This window comes from Pipistrellus hanaki, assembly GCF_964339955.1.
Source record: "Pipistrellus hanaki genome assembly, chromosome: 17".
NCBI lineage: Eukaryota > Metazoa > Chordata > Mammalia > Chiroptera > Vespertilionidae > Pipistrellus > Pipistrellus hanaki.
This window is the reverse complement of record NC_140519.1, coordinates 34,517,980-34,538,970: the sequence shown is the minus strand read 5'-3', so window position 1 is coordinate 34,538,970 and position 20,991 is coordinate 34,517,980. Positions and strand designations below refer to the sequence as shown.

Here is a 20,991-nt window from a genome sequence, read left to right as displayed (position 1 = left end):
GTTTCAGACCTAACTTCCTAGATGTCCAGAAAGGACTCACGGAGACAACAAACATGGAGGTGGCTCATCTCTTTCCTTCAGCAAACCACAAATTCAGCGTTTTCCACTGGTGTTAGCTTCAGAATATGCTAAGCATGGGACTCAAGATCAGGAGACGTGGCTTGAAGTCTCAGCCTGACCACTCATTATCACTCAAAGCTTTTTGAGAGTCAGCAGTTCATATATGAAAACATATTGGAAGATCAATTGCGAGGAGGATGTAAAAACACATTGTGCCAAACGGGTTTGGCTCAGTGGATGGAGCGTCAGCCTGCAGACTGAAAAGTCCCAGGGTTTGATTCCGGTCAAGGGCATGTACCTTGGTTGCAGGCACATCCTCAGTGGGGAGTGTGCAGGAGGCAGCTGATCAATGTTTCTCATCGATGTTTCTAACTCTCTATTCCTCTCCCTTCCTCTCTGTAGAAAATCAATAAAATATATATTTTTTAAAAAAAAGAAATGAAAAACAAAACAAAACACAGTTTGTAACATATATTAGAACTTTCTGATCTAAAGGGGTATTGTGTTTCTTAGCTTGCCTTGAAATCTGCATCCCTAGTAAGGAGGCCTAGCTTTATGACTACTCTGTGTTAAACTAACAGGTTTAATGAAGTTTCGTTGCATGGATCAGCTTCTTGCCTCTTTGACTAGAATCCCTCTGGCTCTGTAGGTGAGTGATGCAAACCACGGCATGCTGGTCCTGTGCTGTGAGGCCCAAGCTTTCACCCCAGAGCACCACGTCATCAGGGTCTCTATTGGATCACATTGTCCAGGACACTTTGTAGTATTAGTATAGTTGTGAAGGGGACAGGCTGGGGATTCAGACATAGCTGGATTCTAATTCTAGTTCTTCCTGTTACTAGCTGTATGCCATTGGACAAGACAGCTCACCCTTCTAAGCTTCAGTTTATTTATCTGTGAAACAGGAGTAAGTATAAAGAATAAATGAGGTGATTTGTATAAAGTGTGGTCCTCAAAAAACAATATCTAATATTATATTTAGAGTGATTATATATCTCAGTCTCTGGGAAAATGTGGAAGATTTAACCAAGTGACAGAGAAGCCTTTGATGATGATGATGATTGATGATGATGATGATGATGATACTCTATTAGCATTAAATATATTTTAAACACAGCACCAGATACTTTATTGAATTATTCAGTCTTTATAAAGTAAGTATTCTCTTTATTTTATAGGTGAAGAGAAAGAGATCTAGAGATGTTATTATTATAGAGAGAATGGTGGAAACTAAGCCCTCCCTATCACTTTCTCTCATATCCCCATTTATTTTATCTATCCTAATAGTCACATTCTGAAAGGGTTTTGTTACTTCATTTGTTTACCTGTTTATTGCCTCTCTTTACTCCCTAGAATGATGGCTCCTTGAAGATCCCTGCCCTGCCTGCAAGGAGCAACATGCAGATCTGGCACCTGGTAGGTAGGAAGGAAGGAAGAAAGGAAGGAAGGGAGGAAGGGAGGAAGGGAGGAAGGAAAGAAGGGAAAGGAGGGAGGGAAGGAAGAAATCCACTATGCTATTCTTTAGTATTTTCAGCTCTAATACAAATACCATTATTATTTTGGGGCTTTTATTTCCTGATATTTAAGATCTTGATGACAGAAACAGTGTGTATTGCTTATTTTTCTCACTAGCCACTAAAATCAGGCTAGGCATCAAAAAATGCTTGAAGTTAAACATTAAAATCAATGGGCAAAGATTCAGTCTCAAAAAGGAGCATGATAGATCAGACTATAATTCTGGTGAAGAAAATGTTCTGGGGGATTTTATTCTATTGATATTCTGTTATTTAGTCTGTTACTCTAGAAATAATTATTGGATGTATTGTTATAAAGAACCCAGGAAAAGTAAAGAGCTAAGGAGATGCTGACTCCATATGATTTATGTTGAGCTCATTTCCCATTACGGGATGTTGATTAATACTATGTTAATATATGCCAAGGTAAAGTAAGATTTGCCATGCAAAGATACAAATCTCACTTTGATAGGCTTCTTGCTCTGTGTTCATCTATTTCCTTTCATATTTATTCATGGGTGGTTTCTCTGTCACTCGTGAAGCTTTCTCTCTAAATGTCACCCTGCATCTTTAAGTTTGTATTTTTAGGGCCCATTGAAATCAAGGTTGCTCCCATATCAGGGCCAAAGCATTTTCTCTAGGGGATACAGAATCAAGATGGAGGCAGGAGATTCACTAGCTGCTAATTTTGGCTGTCTGTGATAAGCTTGAACATTCCTGTCTTTGTAATTTTGTGGAATCCAAACATGTTTTATCATTTATTTCTTGAGCACCTGTCATGTGCTGGAGTCTTTACTAAGCACACAATATTTTCACAAATATACTTTTACATAGACATAGTTGAGGGGTCAGCAAACTTTAACCATAAAGGATCAGGTAGCAAATAGTTTAGCTTTTGTGGGCCATACAACTGCTCAATTCTGCCGTGACATGAAAGCCTCCACAGACAACACATAAATGAATGGGCCTGACTGTGCTCCCTGAACACCTGATTTGGAAACACAAGAAGTAGAGCTGAATTGGGCCCATGACCTTAGTTTGCCAACCAGTGGGAGAGGTGAACACTTCTAATAAAATGGACAAAGGACATATAGAGGATTTCATGATGAGGATTTATGGCTAATTTTTTCAAGTTCTTCATCTAATTATCCACAGAGCCTAAGAGAAATGTGGGTCAAATACTAGTAATACTGGCTGTCAGCTTGTGGACCAAAGTTTTGATTTTATGTTTGATTTTTTCCTATGACAGAATCATGGTTGGCATTGCCTCTCTAAAATATATCACCGAAAAATGCAATGGTAACGCTGTCCTTTTTTAATTGTGGGAGCAACTTCCCCAGAAGGCATGTGCTGTCATAGAAGTTTAAATTAGGAGTCATACAGGCATCAGGACAGGAGCCAGTCAGAGAAGTTGTGCTTTTGATTGATGGCAATTTACACTCCTGGCCCAGAGAAAGACAAACCCTTCTCTCTCTCTCTCTCTCTCTCTCTCTCTCTCTCTCTCTCTCTCTCTCTCTCTCTCTCTCTTTCTCTCTCTCTTTCTCTCTCATCTCTCTATGTGTGTTTAAATCAGACTCTCCTAATTAATCAATGTCAGAGACTCCTCATTTATAGCAGTCACTCTGTGTTGGGATCCAGCTCCCCCCACTAACCAGCTGTTAGAATTTGGAGTCTGTTACTATTTTTGAGTCTTAGTTTCCTATTCTGGAAAAATGGTGAAAGAGATCTTACCTAATTCCCAGCGTTGCTGTGGACAACCGAGATGATGTATACTGAGTTCTTACACTAGTGCTTGGAACATAGTAAACGCTAGAAAAGTGAAAGCTATGTTTGAAACTAGTAATAGAAAATATTCATGACTTACTGTGCCTGGACCCTTGTTCTAAGTGTTTTATTTACATATTGCTCATTTACCCTCAACAATAGCATTGTGAGGAAGGTAGGATCATTAACTCCATCTTACAAATGAGGGAAGCCATGTACCACCTGCAGGTGGTAAAACTGGAATTCCATCCAGACAGTTTGTCCCAATCGGTGCTTTAACCACTCTGGCTACCACAGAAAAGATGGCAGTCTCTTGTCTGTCTGGCCCTAAAAGGACAAGTGTTTCTTAGAGAGCTGACACTGTATTTGGGTTAAAGGAACCTTCATCTCAAACCTCTCTCAATCTCTGGCCTACCTAGCGGTCCCATTCCTGCCACTGGGAGATGCTTTGGTTCTGCATTAGAACATAGAATGTATTTTCTTTCAGAAAAATTGTTATAGAATTTATGAAATATAATTGAATAGTATCAATAATGCTATTATACTTCCTGTGAATAAAAGCCAGTGACTTATGTAGGCCAGCCTGGTGTTTTAGCATTGCATTAATGGGAAAAACTCTGTTGTTTCAGGCATTGATTTATTAAGTGACATTAGCTAGTGTCTTGCATATAGAATCAAAAGAACACTGCATTCTGAAAATGGCTATTTATTTGACCACCCTATATAAAATTGTACCTCTTCAATGTCAGCATTTCATATCCTCCTTATCTGCTTAATTTTTCTCCACAACCTGATATGTCACAATTGGAATATACTATGCTTATTTGTTTATATGTTATTTGTATCTATTACCTGATTTTGGAGGGGCTAGCCCTGACCGGTGTGGCTCAGTTAGTTGAAATGTCCCATGGACCAAAGGTGACAAGTTCAATACCCATTCAGAGCACATACATGGGTTGCAGGTTCAATTCCCAATTAGGGCATGTGTAAGAGGCAACTGATCAATCTCTCTCTCTCTCTCTCTCTCTCTCTCTCTCTCTCTCTCTCTCTCTCTTCCCCCTTCCTCCCTCACAAATAAATAAAAAAAATGGAGATGATAAATTGTCATTAGTGCAAAGAAGATGATGGGCAGACACCCTGAGCACAATGCCTGGTGCATACTAAAAGCTCATAAACAACACCTATCAGAAAAGTTAATAAACCACAGGCCCCTATGCAAGTGGGTCAGACTGTTTTCCAGGTTGCCTTCCAGGTGGGGAGAAGCCCAGGCAAGCAGCGTGGTGCACAGTATTAACTGAAGAATCTGAGCTAGCATATTTAGATAGTGACTCTTGTAACGGGATGGGATTTATGTTTGGATGTACTTCTGCTACTGAAGGTAAAATGTCCGGCACCTCTGGGGCTTGGGAGTGAAATAAAAGTTGACAAATTTATAATGTAAGATGTAATATGTTCAAATTTTTATGATGACTGTAAACACGGCATAGAGCTGAAATATGGGCTAGTTAGCTCACAAGGAAATCACTACTCATTTCAGAGGCTCCTGTACAGAGCCTTTCCTATAGCCCAGTTGCAATGGTTCACCAGGATTCCTTACTTTGCAGACATTTCTTTTTTGGGGGGGAAATGATTTTGTGAGCTTCATTGCAGATAATCCTCATACTCTACGCCATCTTTATGATAAATTGTTGGGGTGTTGAGAGAATACGTGGTATTCTAAACAACTTGTTTCTATTTTGAATATTGGAATCTTACTGGGTTGGTTTAGCCGAGGCCGAAAGGTGACCTTCCCGGACAAATAACATTCTAATTAGAATAGCTTTCCTTGATAACTCTTTAAAAGATAGCAGCCTTGTCGGAAAGTGGGCTTACACTCAAGGATCAGTTTGTAAAAATTAATGAACCTTCCTTCAGTGCTCCCAAGAGCTTTTTAATGACCATTAGAGATTATTAGAGAAGATAATTCATGCTGTCACAGCCCAGAAATTTCTGTCTTTTGACTAACTGGGCGTAATAGGAACATGAGTTTTCTTTCAGTGCAGCAGTCTTCGAGATTAAAATATATATATATACATTCAAGACTGCCTTTTCTAGTTGTAGTATATGCATAGATAATTATCTATTTTAAAGCATGTTTAGAATGGGGACAATAGGCCCTATGGGATCTAATAGCCTCCCCTGACTAATTATCCTGAGGAGCTGGGTGGAGCTGGGGAGGAGCCAGAAACAGAAATGGTTATTCATTAGCTTAAAGGCCGCAGTCAATAACAGCAGTGTTGTACCCCTCTGGATTTTGGGTCTGCATCGGATTTCAAGTGGTGTGCACACAGTCTCCTTGAGTTGGGAAAGCTTCCCTAAGGAATAAACAAACCTCCTTTATGATGCTGAAGTGTGGAGAGCGGTGCACGGATAAAGGAAGGGCTGTGCTGTGGGGCCTGCCTGGCTTTTACCTTTAGTGCCTCTCTAGGGTCTTCTGAGGCACAAAGCCCGCAAGAGTCAAGCATCCTTGATCATGTCCATCCCTGTTTGTTATTCACACCTTATGATACCATCTGTCTTTGAGCTGAAGTCAGTGACACAGTCAAGAACCGTGTGCAAGATGGAGTGGGTTGCTTTTTGTCACAAGGCTAATTGCTCTTGAGTGTGTTTCCAGGATCCTTCAAAGATAAATTGGAAAGAGCCAAGATGTCTGAGGGAAAATAAAACACCAGATATGCCAGCTGAAGGTGCTGATACAGGGGAGACGTGGCTCCTTGCGGCGAGTACAGAGCTGTCGCCATGAGCTATCGTCATGAGCTGTTTGTTTCTCCGGGTTTTTGAGTAAGGGATTTGTTGAGGCCCCTGGCTTCTATCCATTCGAAGGCGGGGCATCGGATGGAACTTTTTTGTGACTGTAGAAGTCTCTGCCCTGTGGTGATGCACCGCCTCCGATCAGTCCAGCCCTTATCAGCAGATCCTTGCCTCAGCGAAGGGAATGAAGTGCTAACTGTAAAATTGAACTGGTTGTGGGTATGTCACTTGCCACCACAGTAAAGTAAACAAACTGAGGACGATGAAATGCTCATCTAAGTAGGACCCCAGGGGGTGGGCTCGAAGGGGTCAATGGGAGAAAAGGGACATAAGTAATTCTTTTTAATAAAGATTTAAAAAATAAATAAATAGGACACCAAGTGTAAAGAACATCAGGATCAGGGCCTCTAATAGTCTAAAGTTTAGACTCTAAAGGGATGCATTTTTCCTAATTTTCTTAATATGTTTACTGGGAATGAGTCTCAGGACAGGCCCACTGCAAAGTGTCTAGATGTCGCTAACGAATTCAGAGCACCTGTAATTTACTGCTGTGCCAGGTTAGTTTTCCTAAATGTGAATGGGACTTAGTCCTGTTATCATTCTAACCTGTCATCTACCTCTCTCATTTCCCAGCATGAATTGCCAAGTCTCTCTTCGAGTCCCCTCCCTCTGCCATTGCCTCTTCATTCTCAGTTGATGACTTTCCATTCTCTTTCACTGAGAAAGCAGAAGCCAGCTTGTGAGAACTCATCATTTCCTGCCCCATAACCTAAAATTGATCTGTAACAGTAATCATCTTTATCTCTTATCCTAGCATCCTACTCATTCCTTCTTTAATCCACTCGTTTATCCACTTACTTGTTTGATGTTCATTGGATACTTCTAGGTGCCAGACATGGTGCTCAGTGCTGCAAATGGATCAGTGACCTAGACACAATCTCAGCAGACAGGAAAAGAAAGATACCCCACTTCTCTCCAAGGTAAATTGCTACAGTCTTTATGGTATTCCTCTGGCCTCCTCAGGACCATGCCCTATCGAAATTGAATCTTGCTTGGTATCTACAAATAATTCCTCCCACTCTAGTATCTTTTTTCTACCTTAGCAGGCTCAGGTTTCTTCTTAAGAAGTAAAAAAAATAAAACAAATTAAAATACTCTGACTTATTTCTCCCTGTCATTACTGTCCTCTCTCTCTCTCTCTCTCTCTCTCTCTCTCTCTCTCTCTCTCTCTCTCTCTCTCTTTCTTTTAGTCAAGTTTATTAGAACAGCTGTCTACTCTTATTCTCTGACCTCTAGTCCCCTGCTCCCCATCTATTCATTCATCAACTCCATGAAATCTAATTTATTTAAGGTTACCAATGCCTGTTCAGGTGCTTTTCCAGTTCTTGTCTTTACCTCTTTCTATTGACCACTCCTATGTTTCTCTCTTAGGCTTTTGTGACTCTACTTTCTTCTGGTTTTCCTCTCTGGTAATTCCTTCCATTTATTTACAGGTTCTCCATCCTATTCTCCCCAGAATTTTAGCTACTCCAGTTTCTTTTCTATTCTACCAAATTTCCCCCAATAATCATATCTACTCCAGGGTCTTCAATAAGCCATCATCGGTATATTGTTTGCTTCCAAATCTACATCTCTAGGCAAGATGATTCTTCTGAGCTCTAATCCTATATTTCTAACTGAACCGTTTCAGACTATAGACACTAAATACAACATGGGCAAAACTGAATGAAATATACTCACTGTTCTGAAATATGTGCCTCTATCAATTGTTCCTCATTTAGGCAACTTACCCTATACCAGTGGTCGGCAAACTCATTAGTCAACAGAGCCAAATATCAACAGTACAACAATTGAAATTTCTTTTGAGAGCCAAATTTTTTAAACTTAAACTTCTTCTAATGCCACTTCTTAAAAATAGACTCGCCCAGGCTGTGGTATTTTGTGGAAGAGCTACACTCAAGGGGCCAAAGAGCCACATGTGGCTCACAAGTCACAGTTTGCTAACCATGGCCTTATACAATTAATAATAATAGTAGCTACCATTTACTATTTCTATGTTCCAGACACCATGCTCAGTACTTTATATGGACTTTTACACTAAATTATAATATAATAATAACTACCTTTAGAGATAGGTGCTGTTACTAGCATCCTTTTTGCACATGTGCAAACTGAGTCAAATTAACTTGCTCATATCACTTAGTCAGTGGCTCTGACCCCAGGGAGTGATATTCTGAAATACAGGCTCTCCACTGTCAGTCACTCTCTTTTTCAATGGCTCAAGTGAGTTACCTTTGACTCCTTTCTCTTCCCTTCTCCTTGCATCTACTCACACCAAGTCTATTGATTCTAATCTCAATGTATCTATTTCTTTATATTCTTACTGGTATCACATTAGGCCTTACCAGAATCATTGTCTTGCCCATATGGTTATGGCACTCTTCTAATTAACGTCCTTGACTCTGGTCTATTCCTTGCCTACATTGAAGACAGTGACCTTCCTCAAGCATACGTCTGATTATAATATGATTTTCCATGTAACTTTCCATCCATATCCCCTCAATATTTTACATAAACCCCATATTTCCTTACTCTATTAGGCTCATCTTTTGTTGCCCAGCTCTAATGAGCCCCTTGATGTTCTCTGAACTAATTGTGTACTTTTGGGACCCCTGATCTTCACCTCTATAGTTCCCACTGCATAATCTCTCCCTTCCCATTTTCACCTACAAAACTACTGTTCATTTGCAAGGCCCTGCTTAAGCATTTCCTTTTCCAAAAAGCCTTTCTGATGCTCATCTCTTCCCAAGCCACCTAGGTCAGGTAACACTAATCCATGCTTTTCCCTACAGTAACACTTATTTTTTTATTTTTTTATGGCTTTAATTATCCACTTACTTCCCTGTTTTTCCTATTAGACTGTGATGTTTTTATGAGTAGATTCTCTGTTTTCAATCCCAGTGCCTAACACAGTGCCTTATATACAGTAGGTTCTCAATAAAGTCATCAGTGAGTAGGTGAAAATCTGCCCTTGATTCCACTATTTCCTATAACAACACATTGGAAGGGATTGAAATCATTTAACAAGACCATTCTTAGCTGTAGGATAGCACCGCGTCTGTACCCTGCAGTTGGTTGATACACATGTTTTGACTTGATTGATGTTAACGTATTCACGGAGCAGTCTAATTGATTCGTAAAGACATGCCTGGAGGGCCATCCTAGCATTTGATAATTTCTGTTAAACAGTTCTCTTGTAAACTCACCCTGAATCTGAGCCTATTTCTATCTTTCCAGGTAGAGCAGAAAATATCTCCATGCATGCTTTTCTCCCACCCTCCCCAACTCAAATTTTCTGAATGCATAATCTTTCAAACGTGTGCCAAGTAGAATCAGTCACAAAAAATGAACCCCTGTCAGGGGGAGAGCATGGCAGGGAGTCAGTCTGCTTATTGGTGGCAGTTTGAATCACTTGACTTTACCAATGATCTTTAAAATGAGCATCCCGGCGTGCTCTGCATTCATCCCGCTTCTGCCCTCTCTCCCTCTCACGATGGTGCCACCGCTCTCTGAATCACTTCCTTATTTTCTAAGCTCCGAACTGCTGCCTTCAGAAAATATGCGGAGCTATTCCATAATCATAAATCCCCATAAAACTCAAACAACAAAGGCACCGAATGGAGAGGCATAGGATGTCTTACTTACTTGCCGCAGCTATATAATTATGTTCAGGCAATCTATGCAAGGGATGGAGCCAAAAGTCAGCAGTGCTGATTATGGAAGGTTGTAGCAGTTTCTCTCCTCCAAAAGGATGTTATCTATTTTTATGTCAACTAAATATGGCTGTCATGTGTTTTTACATTATTCATCCCATTTCATATGCACATGTATTTGGCCCTATTTAATTTTCTGAGCTAATTGAACTTTTAGCTTATTCAAGTTCTTCCCATGTGCCTGTCACAAATCTCTGAAGAGCTGTGTTTGACTCTGGTGACCAGGCCATGACTTTTCAGTTTTAGATAAGTCCACTTATTCTTTTCTTTCACTTTGAAAAGAAAATAGACTTGAATGACTTGCATATAAACGTTTTTACCATTGTGCACGTTTTATATTTGTAGAATAACTCACTGTTTAAAATTTAACTCAAAATGTATTTGTTGAATGATGTTCATCAAGGAATATATTCAAGCCACGTACTGTTTTAACTGAACCTTTTCTCTCTCCTTGGATCATTCTCTTTCTTTACTTTCTTTCCCAGATGAGAGAATCCAATGAAATTTTGTCTTTAGTCCTCTGGCTAGGTTCCAAATAAGAAAAACAGGTCTTTTTATCTCTAGCAAAGACCCAATTTCTCTTCTAGCTTCCTAAAGGGAAAGCTTGGTCTGGAACTCAGTACTTGTCAGTCTGTTCTTATCTCTTTTAAAACTCAACCTTGGTCACACCTTTTTCCCCATTATCCTAATGATTTCCAAATTCACATATCTGATCTTGACCATATACTTACAATTTAAATTTTTCACATCCCCATCTTAATCTGAAGATTTTAACATCTCTCCCTCAGCATTGCTTTTAACAATTCCATTTTCAGTCTCCTTAAAAAAACAAATCTTTGGAGACATATTCGACTTTGTCCTCTCTCTCATCCTTTATATCCAATCACTACTAGTTTTGTCATTTATCGATATGTCCCCTGGGAACCATGACACTGTGAACACAAATATGAATGGGACGATGTTCCGGCCAATCTGGTGGGAGAGACATTTGGGAAAATTACTACAGCAACAAGGTGTCCTGAACAGACATAAATACAAAATGCTACAAAGGGGAGGGGGAAACACCAAAGCCTGCCAGTGGAGGTCCGGAAAGCCTGCTCTGAGAGGTGGCCTACAAGAGGGTAGATTTGAAGTAAGAGGAAAGTGAGGCCTGCAGAATGCTTGTGACTAAGGATGTGCACACTGGCTGGAGGCATGGTAGAGTACGGCCAGTTTAGGAAACCTCTTGTCAAATGGCATGTAGGGGAAGGAAGAAGATGAGTTTGGGAAAGCAGGCAGAAAACTGGACATAAATATGCCCCAGTGTGCCATGATAATGTCGTTGGGTTTAGACCTATAAGAAGTAGGGATATTGGAGGATTTCAGGCAGTGTATTATAGTGATGCTATCAAGTTTACCTTTAGTGACCCTAAGAACATTCTGGGGGATGATTGAGAAGAGGGGAATTAAGAGGCAGGGTGATTGGTTAGGAAGGCTTTGCAATGATTTGGTGAAGCAGAGATATCAGAGTTCTCATCTATATATAGTGCAGAGAGGAAATGAGGCTGGGGTTGAGGAAATGGCAGTAGAAAGAAGAGGTTGGCTGTGGGAGGATTTCAGAGGGAAAATATTCCAGGTATAATGATTCGAGGAGAATAGGAAGTTTTGAAATAAACATTTAAGGCCTGAAAAGAGGGAACTCATTATGGTCCTGTAAATGGATGGGCAGAGATCACTGAGGGCCCATTGGAATGGAAACTCCACAGCTAAAGTACACGCTGCCTACGGAGTGTGACCCTGGCATTGCTCAATAGCAGGGTGAGGGACCTGGGAAGGCAGGAGGTGGTGATCCTGTGTTGGGTTTTCTGGCCTCATTAATCCGGCCCCAGCCTGCGCATCCTCCAAATGTGTTTTCCATGTCTCCCTAATATGAATCTATGGCCCACATATGGCTATTCCTCAGATAGCACATGCTTTTTTTAATTCTGGGATTTTTTCTTTCCCTCCTGTTGATGGCACTGCCAAACTCAGTGCTGGGGGCACTGGGGATGCAAGGCCTTACTCCAAAGGATATTAGTGTCAGTGGGAGGACTGACAAGCTAACAATTATGATACATAAGAATTACTAAGCCGAAACCAGTTTGGCTCAGTGGATAGAGCGTCGGCCTGCCGACTGAAAGGTCCCGGGTTCGATTCCTGTCAGGGGCATGTACTTTGATTGCAGACACGTCCTCAGTAGGGGGTGTGCATGAGGCAACTGATCGATGATTCTCTCTCATCGATGTTTCTAACTCTCTATCCGTCTCTCTTCATCTCTGTAAAAAGTCAATAAAATATATATTTTTAAAAAAGAATTATTCAACCACAAGTAGATGCAAAGTGCTGTAAAAGCATAGGTAGAAGTCCTAGCATATATAGTTAGAGCTATGCATTTAGATATAGAAATCTGCCTGAGAAGTTCAGGGAAAGCTTGATGGGGTGCATGGGAGGCATCATTTGATCTTAGATTTGAAAGATAACTGGGAGTTTGCCAGATGAAGGGCATTCCAGCTGAGAGAACAGAGCAAGTTCAGAGAACTACAAATAACCTGGTATCAATGGAGCATAAAGTGTAAGTTAGGAGAGCTGGAAGAGATGAAGCTGAGAACACAGGAAGGATCTAGGATCTTATTTTTTATGCTGAGGAGTTTAAATTCTAGGCCTCGGGGAGCTATAAAGATCACTTTGATAACACATCTCAGTGTTAGACCTGTGAGTGAGCAATGTACAGAATGATGGAGGGGAGGGGGGTGTAGGGCACAGAATGGAAGTCAGAGAGGTTGGTGAGGTGTGTATTGGATGAATGCAGGTGACAAATGGTGAACTGGGGCAATGTCAATGTGATGGAAGAGGTCAGAGGTGAAAGTTAGGAGCTAGAAGCTCCAGGACTTGGCTACTGCTGAGATTTTCAGGTGAGTGGGCCAGAAAGGCTCTTAGAGGGACTCCTGTATGTCTGGCTTGGGCACCTAAACTAGGAAAGAAACACAGAGGTAGAGGTTTATCAGGGAAAATAATGGGTTTAGTTTTAGACATATTAAATTTGATGTATTTCCATGAGGTCCACAGAACAATTAAGTACAGGTCAGGAGATGTCTCTGCAGGAGCTGTCTGTGGAGACTGGCAGGTGGTAGTGGTAAGGATGGGGGTGATGGAAGTAGGTGGAATGCCACAGGGCAGGGAGGAGAGACAGAAGGTGAATGTGACAGGACTAGAACCTGGTTGGAACTTCCCTCACTAGACAGTGCCCTTTTGTGTTCAATTGTCTCTTCTTTTTTCCCCCCCTTTCTCCCTACTGCTACTTTGAGACTTTCTGCCCACCTGCACAGGCCTTGCTGAATGTCATGAATTCCATAAAACATCCCTCCATCCCCCTCTTTTTCCTTCATCCCTCACTGATGTGTGTCCTCTGTTGTAGAACGTAATGAATGGCCCACTTAGGAGTATGTGGCCCACGGTGGGCTCCTTGAAGGTGGAGTTAGTCTTTATGTGTCCCTGTAGCATCTGCACCTCTCCCAGTGCTGAGTGCCTTGGGGTCCATTTAATTACATTGAGGATGATAGTGAATATAAAATGACCTACTGCAAAATTTTACTTAATGTTTACCCCAAGACCTAGCTTTATACCTTTCACCCTTGCTCCAAGTCATTAAATCAATTAGGAGACTGAGTACACAGTCTGATACAGCCCCAGCATTATCTCTTTTGAACCTGGGATATCTATTTGCAGTATAAAGCATTCACAAGAGGCTACGTTATATTATACATTAAGAAGTATAAAGTATCTTACCATTTTCAAGGTTAGCTGATTTTACTGTGTGTGTGTGAGAGACCAAATGAGAATCTGAAGGAGTGTAGGTTTTTCTTTTTTTGTAGACATTTAGGAAAATTAATTTTTCTTTGCTAGAGAAAGTGATGGCTCCAAGTTTCCAGTATAACATTGGGAACAAACAATGAGTGTTCATCTAACCATAGGATACAAAGCGTCTAACTTCAGGGGACTGTCACTTACTCATTTTATGGGATGTGCACAGGGTCTTTACTCATGTAGAATACGAACCAGAAAATGTAAAGCTGTTTTTCTTTTAATAATAAAAACAAGATGGCACCTTTGCATAATTGTGTGCTAAGTGACAAAATTGCACTTTTTTACTATGAATGATATGCTTGAACCCAGACAAGTGAAACAAATAGAACAATTATAAATGAAAGATGGGCCTGTGAAAACACTATTAAAACAGTCCCAGTGAACTTCAGACACTGCTAATTCAGGCCTAACACTGAAGAGTTCAGTATCATTAATCTGCCTTATAAGATGAATCATTGATTAAGCCACCCGTACAACTTAAGGTCTTTATCCTCCTAAATATCAGATCCACTGCCTGACATTCCACCATTTCGCTCCCTCCTCTTTGTTTAAGATTTCTTCTTTTAAAAGTAACTAGCAATAGAGGTGGGAGTTGGAGGGAGGCAGGGGAAGAAGAGAGATGATACATTAAAACCCCTTCTTTATTTGAGTGTCTTCAATTTCAACAAGCACATCATATTGTAGGAAATTGCTTATGAGAGAGCCAGGAGGCTGCCTAGGGGTCGGAGTCACTGAGGACAGGAGTGAGGGAAGACAGCTGATGGAGCAGGTAGGAGGAGAGCAAACATGACTTTTGTCTGATGCATTGGACTAAGTTTCAACAGTGACTCCATGAGTAATTGTTATTCCCATTCTATTGATAAGGAAACTGAGGTTGAGAGAAATGGACTCACGGTCTTTCTCATTTTTTTCCTGTGCTATTCTCTTTGAGAATAATAATTTTAACATTTTTATGTAAAAGCAGGACATAAAATTACATATACTATGTATATGTACCATAATATAAAAAGAGCAGTGCAAATATCAGAAAAATAATATAACTGAATACTAATAAATTGTGGTTTTAAGAGATGGGGTAAAGGATATTTTTTTTCTTATTCCTAGTTTTCTATGTTTTTGGTTTGTTTTTTTTCATAAGACACTTGATTGCTTTTATGTTTTCATTGTGGTAACAGTGGAAACAGCAACAAAAGGCATATATTGCTTTAAAAAAAAACCCTGCTTTTGTTTCTTGGATACCAACATTCTTCTAATAAAGTAGAAGGCATTTAAGAAATTTATGGACACAAAAACTGTTTGGTATTTTATAGACTTGTTTAGTCACATAAAACCCATAATGAAAATTTGGCCATAAAGTGCTAAAGCTTTCTATTTGGGTTATGTTACCGTTCCCCCACCAGCTATGCTCACAGAAAAGAAAACTACAGTGACTCAACTGAAATTAAAGCTGGTGGCGTGATCACCAAAGTATTGTGCAGTCCCCTCTTTCCCGTGGAAAGCAAATGTTTGAATGGATTGTGTTTATCCATATGATAGCCCATGTTTTTGTTGCCTCCAGGATGCCAAAAGTTCCAATCAATTCCTTTGAAATGTGCAGTCAATGATAGAGCTATTTTACCTACACAATGCCGAACACCTGACTGGACTGAACCTGAACGGGGAGAATATTTTCCCATTGTGAGGATATAGCTGAAATGTGACAAACCGATCATTTAAACTGTGTCTCCTCAATATCAAAACAACTACTTGCAAGCAAAAGATGTAGTCAATCAGGGAATTCTCTTGTCTATGCAATTCCAAGCCATTAGTTTGTACAGTTTACTTCACTGGATTTACCAAATATTTATTTAGTTTCCTAAAATGTAATTAAATCTCTGAGTAATAGGAGCAAGAAATAATCTGGTCTGGGTTTCCTGCATAGAGGATGTAAGTTGAAAACAAACAAACAAACAAACAAACAAACAAAAAAACACTCACATTTGTCTCTTACAATTTGTCCCTTTTAATTGTAGTTCTTTTAGGCTAAGCATAGTTGACTTTAATAACTTGGTTAAAAAGACCTGGCCTGGACATAATATTTATTAAAACTTGCCTGAAAGGAAAAAAAGATGCAGAGAAAATATTAAAAGAGAAGTCCATGGGTAATAGAAGGTGGAGGTTTGAACTTTCAAAGATGTAAGAAAATCATTACTTCAGAAGAGGAAAAGGCCTAATAAAGGCTCATTGGTTGTGGACAAAACCTCAAGGCACTCGTTCCCATTTATCTGGGGCACCACCATTGTTCCAGACTCAGAACACTGGTCCACATGAAACGGTCCTCTCTGCATTGCTTGTATCTAATATGTACACATCTCACCCTTTCTGTCTTCAAAACATCTCCCCGGTTCATTCCTTCCTTTACATTTTCCTGATAGAGGGTCTTACAGCCTCACTCCTGGGTCACTGACACCAGCTTTCTGAGTGGTCTTTCTGCCCCCATCTCTTGCCCTCCAAACCTGCCTTCTCCCTCCTCCACAACTGTTCCTGTCATCACCCTCAACACCCCTTTCCTCCTGCTGCTCCTGCTCACCACTCTCATTTTGTTGCCTCTGCACTAAGTTCAATCTCCCCTCTCTGCCTGATCCTTGAAATCCTCCAAAGCCCCCGCCCCCTTCTCTCTCTCACCTATTGATCCCATCTTTCTCTTTACTACTTGCCCCAATACATCATTCATTTTGTTCCTCAAAGTCCTTCCGTCCTGTAAAACCCCCACCCTAGGTGCTCCTCCTTGTTTCCTCTTTGAACCCATGCCCTTCTCATCCCAGCCACATCCTTTCTGTGTGGAGTGCTGTCCCCCTCCTGACGTTCACTTTCTAAAGTATCCCCACCTTTCTAGAGCCTTCTCAAATGCCACCTCTTCTGTGAGGTCTTCTCTGTTGTCGCTTGCTTCATAATTTCCTTCCTTTTCTCTGAACTCCTAGCCCCTCTATAATTAGGGCTAAATGACAGGACACGGTACTTAAATACGACTCTATTGATTCATATGTCATCCCATAATTCTTTCGGAGCGTGCTATTGACTTTTGTAACAAGGCCCTTCCTTGCACAAGATTGTTTTGCACATTCCAGCACGTTTGGTATCCCTGGCTCCAGATGCTAGCCGACTGTGGTTATTTTGACAACCCTATTTGCTCAATACGATTCCAAATGCCCTAATTATTAAAAGTCTCCTTAAAGAAGTGACTGTATGATATACACATTTGTTTAACAAATAATCTGTTTAAATACAAATGTATGTTTTTAAGAATAAATCTGTATTTCTTTTTTTTTAATTGTTGACTCTATTACAGATTTACTCTATATCCCCCTCTTTTATGCCCCCCCCTCCACCCTGCTTCCACCTCACCCCCATCCCAGGCTTTCACCACATGACTGTCTGTGCCCATGGACTATTCTATATGTAAATTCTTTGGTTGATCTCTTCCTGTCCTCCTCATCTCATCCCCTCTGAGAACTGTCAGTCTGTTCATTTTTCCATGCCTCTGGCCCTATTTTATTTGTCAGCTTATTTTGTCCTTTAGATTCCACATGTGACAGCTATTAAGAAAAATACAGCCAGTCAGAGAAAGACAAATATTACACGATATTTGTCTTTCTCTGACTGGCTGTAGTTTCCTTAATAGCTGTCAGCATGCCAGAAAATTATGAAGGAGGTTAATTAACACCCAGATGTTAATTACCATGCCATTTTAGATGTCTTTCATAAGATAGACAGCCCTGGATGTTGGTTTGCCCTGAGTCTCAGAGATTTCTGCTTCTCCGAGATCACACAACTTGGTTGGAACCCTGGCCTTTAAGCTCAGGATTGTTTGGAGCCAAAATGTTGCCTTTTTCTTCTGCCACACTGCCTCCGTAAAGACAGCCTATCTGTAACAGCTCTGAAATAAGAGTGTGCGTATGTAACAGAATTAACAACCTAAAGCACATTATTAATGCAGTTCGGTACTAATCACTGTAATTGAAAGGAAGGAAATATTAGACCAGACAAGCAATATTTCAGATCTTATAACAAGAATATCAATAGGCATCTAATGAATAAATTTCCTCACTGACCTTCTTTGCTGCAAACATTAGCCCACGTTTGGTCTCTAATTGAGATGTACATATGCTTTACTACCTTATTGTATCTTTTAATGTTTGTCTTGGCAGATGGTCAGCAGTTCTCTCTGAATTTCCTTAATCGAGTTTTGGGATCTAGAAGGCCAAATATGCCTTGTATTAGGTAGTACTGCTGGACCAAAGCAGTAGGAATCTAAGAGTTGGCAATAGTTGTTCAGGTCTTTTCTTTCTATCATCTAAGTATCTTCAAATATTAAAGTTATATAAATCAAGTACCACATAATCATTTAAAATGCTGTAAATATTTCTTTTCAGTTACAGTTCATTATTAATTTCATGTATACCTAAAACACAGACGTTTATTAGTAGCTTGTTGCACTTGTGCCCACATTTCCTATTATAACTCTTCATATATAAGTTAATCTAGAGTTAACATAAATGATCCATATGAGTACTTTCAAGGTATACTCAGTTTCTATCAATGTACACAGGAAGAATTATATTCTACACACACACACACACACACACACACACACACACACACACAGAGACACCCTATTTGAAAGAGCCAGAGTGGTTAACTTCAAGTTTTCTTTTTCAGCTGTGAGCAAAAATGTTTACCATGTGTTTATTCTGTTTAGCAAAGAAAGAAAGGAACTTAAAGCCGAGTTCATAAGTAACTTAAAACAATTGTGTAAATATAGGAAATATGTATCTGATATAAACGTATTTTTCCAATATTTTCTTAGAAACCATATCAACTGTAACTAAAGTTATACTTCATTTGCTAAAACCACTATCCAGCTGTAGCCACCTGGGGATTCAGATGATCTGAAAGCATAAAGGGCTTTTTAGTTACGTTTTAGTAGGAAAAATATACATTTTTAAAAATGCAACTGTGTGTGTGTGTGTGTGTGTGTGTGTGTGTAACCAGTTGAGCTTGGTGTTAGCCTTTTTATCAGAACATTGACTGAGTAAAGCACATTCTCAGCTTCTGCAGGCCGACACACTTTGTGGGGGGCTGGAGGTGAGGGTGATAGAATCTTTCCCACTGAGACTAAAAGCAAGTCCAGGAGCCCCTCTCAGTGCTGTGTCTCAGTCGTGAGCAACAATTGAAGGGTAAAAGTTTCATTATTGCTTTACCTCATCTTTTCTCAAGCTATCTGATCAAATCTTTGCAGTGCAATAGAATTCTTAAAAGACATCCAGCTGCTCCCTACAGAAGCCTGAAAGGGTATAAACATTTTCATACCATTTCCCAGGGAGGCACAAATATTTTAAAGATGGATTTCTGGGGCTTCTGTTTATAGTTCCTTATACTTTAATAACACCAAAACCGGTACCTGCTGATGTGCTATCAGCATCTCTCCCATCTATTTTTAGATCTTCAGTTGCTTTAGAGATGGATTTAATATGCAAAGCAGAAGCTTACACTGTGAAATGTTTACATGATGGTATTTTGGTTTAGGCATCAGCTAAGGAGGGCAAAGTTGATCCCATCTCACAGGGGGACTCTAGCCCACATTTCCTTCGTGGACCTGGATGTCCAGATTTGCTTACCTGTTTTCTTGACGATATGGTGCTGTTGAAACACCTATTAGAGGTCTTCGAATTCAGATTCTTGTTCTGATGAGTTGAGCCATTTTTACACGTCTTAGAGTTTTCTTTAGGATCCGAAGGGATGGGATTTAAAAAGAGGATCCTAGCTATAAAGCCATAGAGGACAGTGGCCAGGATCATGGGCACACAATAAAAGACAGCAAAGTCCAGCAGGTAAATAGGTGAGTAGTAATTTCTGGAGATCTTGTAGCCGCAGGACACCACGATGGCATCTTTGTAGGTGCTAATGTTGAGATCCAGCAAGAAGAACCAGAGCATGCAGTAAATGGATGTGAACGCCCAGACAAAGATGATGATCTTTTTGGCTCTGGAAAATGTGCAGAGGAACTGGGCTTTGATGGGGTGGCAGATGGCTATGTACCTCTCGATGGTGAAGGCTGTGATCGAACAAGAGGAAGCGTTGATGCCCAAGTACTGGAGGTAAGTGATGCAGAGGCAGCCGATGTAGCCGTAGACCCAGGAACCGTAGACGCTCTCAGTGATGTTGGGTAGGCCCGCGGCCACCAGGACCATGAGATCGGCCACCGCCAGGCTCACCAGGTAGCAGTTGGTGGGGGTCCTCATGTGCTTGGTTCTCATGACGACGAGGACCACCATGCTGTTGCCCACAATGCCCAGCCCACAGATGATGAGCACAAGTAGGATGGTGACCACTTGGTACTCTAGGGCCATCACGGCTCGTGGCTGGAGCTGGGTCTGGTTCAGGTCACTTACTGTCTCGTTCTCCATCTTCGGTGGCTTATAAGTTTCTCTTGAGACACTTCTCAGAACATTCTCTTTCCAGCGTCCTGCCTTTATCGCAGTGCTCCCCTGCCCCTGGGAAGAGGAACAGCCCACAGTCAGTCACAGCCTCGTTCAAACCCAGGGAATTGCCCAGGAACCCTCACCTCCTCTCCTTTCACCTCCCCTCTTGCTGCAAGAACGGGGCTCCTGCGTCCTTCTGAAAACTCCTCTAGTGTAGGATGGAGAAACTGTTTTTGAGCAGCTTATGGAAAGAGGGACCAGTTTTATGGAGAAAAAAAAAATGCTTAAGAAATGAGACACTGAGAAAAAGCTCTCTGTTTGGAAAGAGTGCTCAGAGGGAACAACTAAACATGATCTGCTAACTGAAAAACAGGTACCAAGAAACCTCTCAGAGGCTTGGGGAAAGTATAAATAAGAAAAAGGGACGAGGGGTGAGTGACGGGGTGGAGGGAGCCAGGGGGCTCACTGATTAAGCCCGGCAGGAAATGAGCATCTGCCTCCTTAGCTCTCAGCGGGTGAGATCCCTTCCCTAGGATCAAAGCAAGCCTTGGAGTCTCCATCTCCTTTGAGCCCCCTGCCCTGCCCACCCAGGAAAAGAGCAATCCCTTACCTTTTCTCCTGTAGCGCTGCTGCCTGCCTCTCTGGGTGGGGGAAGCAGTAAGAAGTCCAAGTTTCCAAACCTGCAGGGATTCTCATCCACTTTGTGTGACTGGGAGCCCACTGAGCAGCGCCCAGTCTGTCTTCAGA

At 40.9% G+C, this 20,991-nt stretch overlaps 1 protein-coding gene across 1 annotated transcript in view; it reads right to left on the bottom strand.

Annotated features, from left to right (window-relative positions):
* The window catches only part of TRHR (thyrotropin releasing hormone receptor), a gene marked incomplete at its 3' end in the record, with an annotated part of 29,330 nt that extends 9,065 nt beyond the window's left edge, over positions 1-20,265 (bottom strand). The window contains exon 1 of the mRNA XM_084864473.1: positions 19,441-20,265. Coding sequence (XP_084720599.1) covers positions 19,441-20,229 — 789 coding nt within the window. The 5' untranslated portion in view covers positions 20,230-20,265. The remainder of the gene's footprint in view (positions 1-19,440) is intronic.
* Positions 20,266-20,991: the final 726 nt, after the last annotated feature.